Source organism: Echinops telfairi, unplaced genomic scaffold (genome assembly GCF_000313985.2).
Source record: "Echinops telfairi isolate 266 unplaced genomic scaffold, ASM31398v2 ScPeMD7_7457;HRSCAF=8495, whole genome shotgun sequence".
Classification (NCBI taxonomy): domain Eukaryota; kingdom Metazoa; phylum Chordata; class Mammalia; order Afrosoricida; family Tenrecidae; genus Echinops; species Echinops telfairi.
Window position 1 is genome coordinate 2,372,515 of NW_022111357.1, and position 2,524 is coordinate 2,375,038.

Here is a 2,524-nt window from a genome sequence, read left to right on the forward strand (position 1 = left end):
TGGGGCAGGTGGGGGAGAACCAGCCCTGCCCACTCCCCACCCCTCCCGCCCACCGGGCTCTCTAAGACGCACGGAAGTGACGCACGGCGACCGCGGCATTCGCCCTCCCGCAGGTGATCCGCCTGAGCGTGCACGCGCCCAAGGCCCAGAGCGAGCCGCAGCTCTACGAGACCGACCAGGGGGAGGTGTTCTTGCGGCGTGACGGCAGCATCCAGGGCCCGCTGTCGGGCAGCGCCATCCAGGACTGGTGCAGGCAGGTAACAGGCCGGCTCCGGGCACCGGGAGGGCCAAGCCACTGTGTCCCCTGGGCCGCCATCACCCACGAGGGCAGGAGAAGGTAGATTGGGATCATCCGTTACAGCCTGCCGCCACTGCCCGGTGCCTGGGGGTGAGGCTGGTTGTGCATCTACGGTGCCTGGGTCACCCCTCTCCTCCCTGCGCGGGAAAGTGGGAAGGCAGGCGTGACCTGGGGAGCTGGGTGCTGTGTCCTAAGGGAAGCATGGAGGAGAGGTGGCAGGTCCCAAGGAAAGGCCCTTGTAAGCCGGAAACAGCAAATGACGAAGCAGCGAGGGAAGGACTGCCTCGTCCTTGGTACTTGGTCAGGCTTCAGAGGGCCTGGGACACATCAGGCAACGCCCCACCCAGCAGTGCTCACTCGGTGCCCAGTAGCTGCGAGCAGCACCCTCAGGCTCCCGCGGAGGGGTGGGCAGGCCTGTGAGGTCGGCATGGACATCTGCCTCTCCGGTGTCCCTTCAGAAATGGATGGCCGAGCTGGGCAAGCTGGAGGAGAAGGTGACGGTGCTGACAGTGGAGAGGGAGCGGCTGCAGCAGCAGCTCGGGCGGCACTGGCTGACCTCCTGCACCTGCTGTGTCCTGTGAGCCCACCAGCCTGTGCCCACCACTGCCTGCACTCTGGGCTGCATGGCACTGACCAGGGAGGGGCGCTGCCAGGAGGTGCCTGGGAATCCTTAGCTTCCTCTCCCCCAGCAGCCCTGCACATGGGTGCTTGGACTGCCCCCACCCTACCCCCTTCCCGGGGCTTCAGCACCAGAGCAGACCCAGGTGTGAACAATGCTAGGAAGATGCTCTCAGCACAACCCCCACAGAACCTCCCTTCAGAAAGAACGTGGCCAGAGCCATCCTGGACTTAGCACTTAGGGACTGCCCCTCTCTTGACCGGGACCTAGGACTCCGGTTGGCTAGAGGCAGCAAGGGCTCTGGCATCCTCCACAGAAAGGAAGGCCCCTTACTAACGGAGCCCTGGGGCCACAGGTCCCCTGCAGCCCTCAGCCCTGGCTTGCTGGGACCTGTGCTTGTCAACAGTCCTTAATAAACTTCATGTGCCAGGGCACATTCTCATGTACTCCCTTGGATGCCTGGCCAGCCTGTTGGATGCAGCTGGATCTCAAGGCCAGTGTCCGTGGACCTGCAGGCAGGGGCAGGCTCCAACCCCGCTCGGCCTTAGAGACTGGGCGCCTTGGGCCACGCTGCTCCATCTCTTGTCCTCAGTACCCTCACTGTGAGGCAGATGGTGGTGGTGTTGGCCCCACTACTGGGAAGGGCCTGTGCCTTCCCTCTGCCATCTCCCCAAGCAGTCACTGTTGAAACAAAGCCCAGCCCGACCACACTTCATGAACAGCAAAGACCCAAAAACAACCTACACAATCCCCCGTGAACCAGCGGCCCCCGACCTCCACAGTCCCTTGCATATACTGCACATCTTGGACCTACTTGTTCCTACCTGCCCCTCCCCCAGCACCTCCACTCCTCCCATCCTGCCTACTGCTTTTTCTCCATAGCATGCCACCTTGTGTTACTGGGATGTTTTGTCTATTTCCTCACTAGACTTCTCACCCTGGGAGGTGAGGACTTGGGGTCAGCTGTGTTCACTGCTACACGGATCTTCAGAAGCCAAAACTGGCACATTTTCAGAGCCATATGCCAGGCATGTGGCAGGCAGCCAGTCCTTTGCAGAAGGAAGCAATCACGGGCAACCTGAAAGCACCGCGGCTCACAGCCACCCGATAGCAGAGTAGAACTGCTCCCTAGGGGGTCTGCGTTTATGTCGCCTGGTCACGGGGCCCTTATTCTTACCACTGTGCTGGACTGAGATGGCAGAGCTCTGGCCGGGGATCCCTGAGCACACCATGCCTAAGCCTCCCGGTTTCCTGGGAGGAGAGGAAGGCATGGAGGGGCCAACCTCAACAACCCAACCCCCCAACCCCCAAGCCAACAAAAGCCTGGTTTCTCTCTCAAAAGGGACCCAACCCCAGCTTTGGCCTTCGCTCAAGCTGGCCATAAGGACCAAATATGAGGAAGTGTCTCACGACATTTCTGTCACCTGGGAGCAGCCTGGGGCTGAACTTGGCTTTTCAAAGGCTGTGTGGGAACAGAAGGCTAGCAGCTGAGCACCTCCCACGTGCCAAGCACCAAACCAGTTACTAGCTGGGGCCACACAGCCGGATGGGGCACTGGGACCTTGGCAGGCCTCAGACATGGCCAATCACCAGTGTCTGCCAAGACC

At 61.4% G+C, this 2,524-nt stretch overlaps 1 protein-coding gene across 1 annotated transcript in view; it reads left to right on the top strand.

Moving 5' to 3' along the window:
* The window catches only part of SLFNL1 (schlafen like 1), a 4,020-nt gene extending 2,657 nt beyond the window's left edge, over positions 1-1,363 (top strand). The window contains exons 3-4 of the mRNA XM_045298896.1: positions 82-257; positions 757-1,363. Of these exons, the coding sequence (XP_045154831.1) occupies positions 82-257; positions 757-879 (299 nt within the window). The 3' untranslated portion in view covers positions 880-1,363. The remainder of the gene's footprint in view (positions 1-81; positions 258-756) is intronic.
* Positions 1,364-2,524: the final 1,161 nt, after the last annotated feature.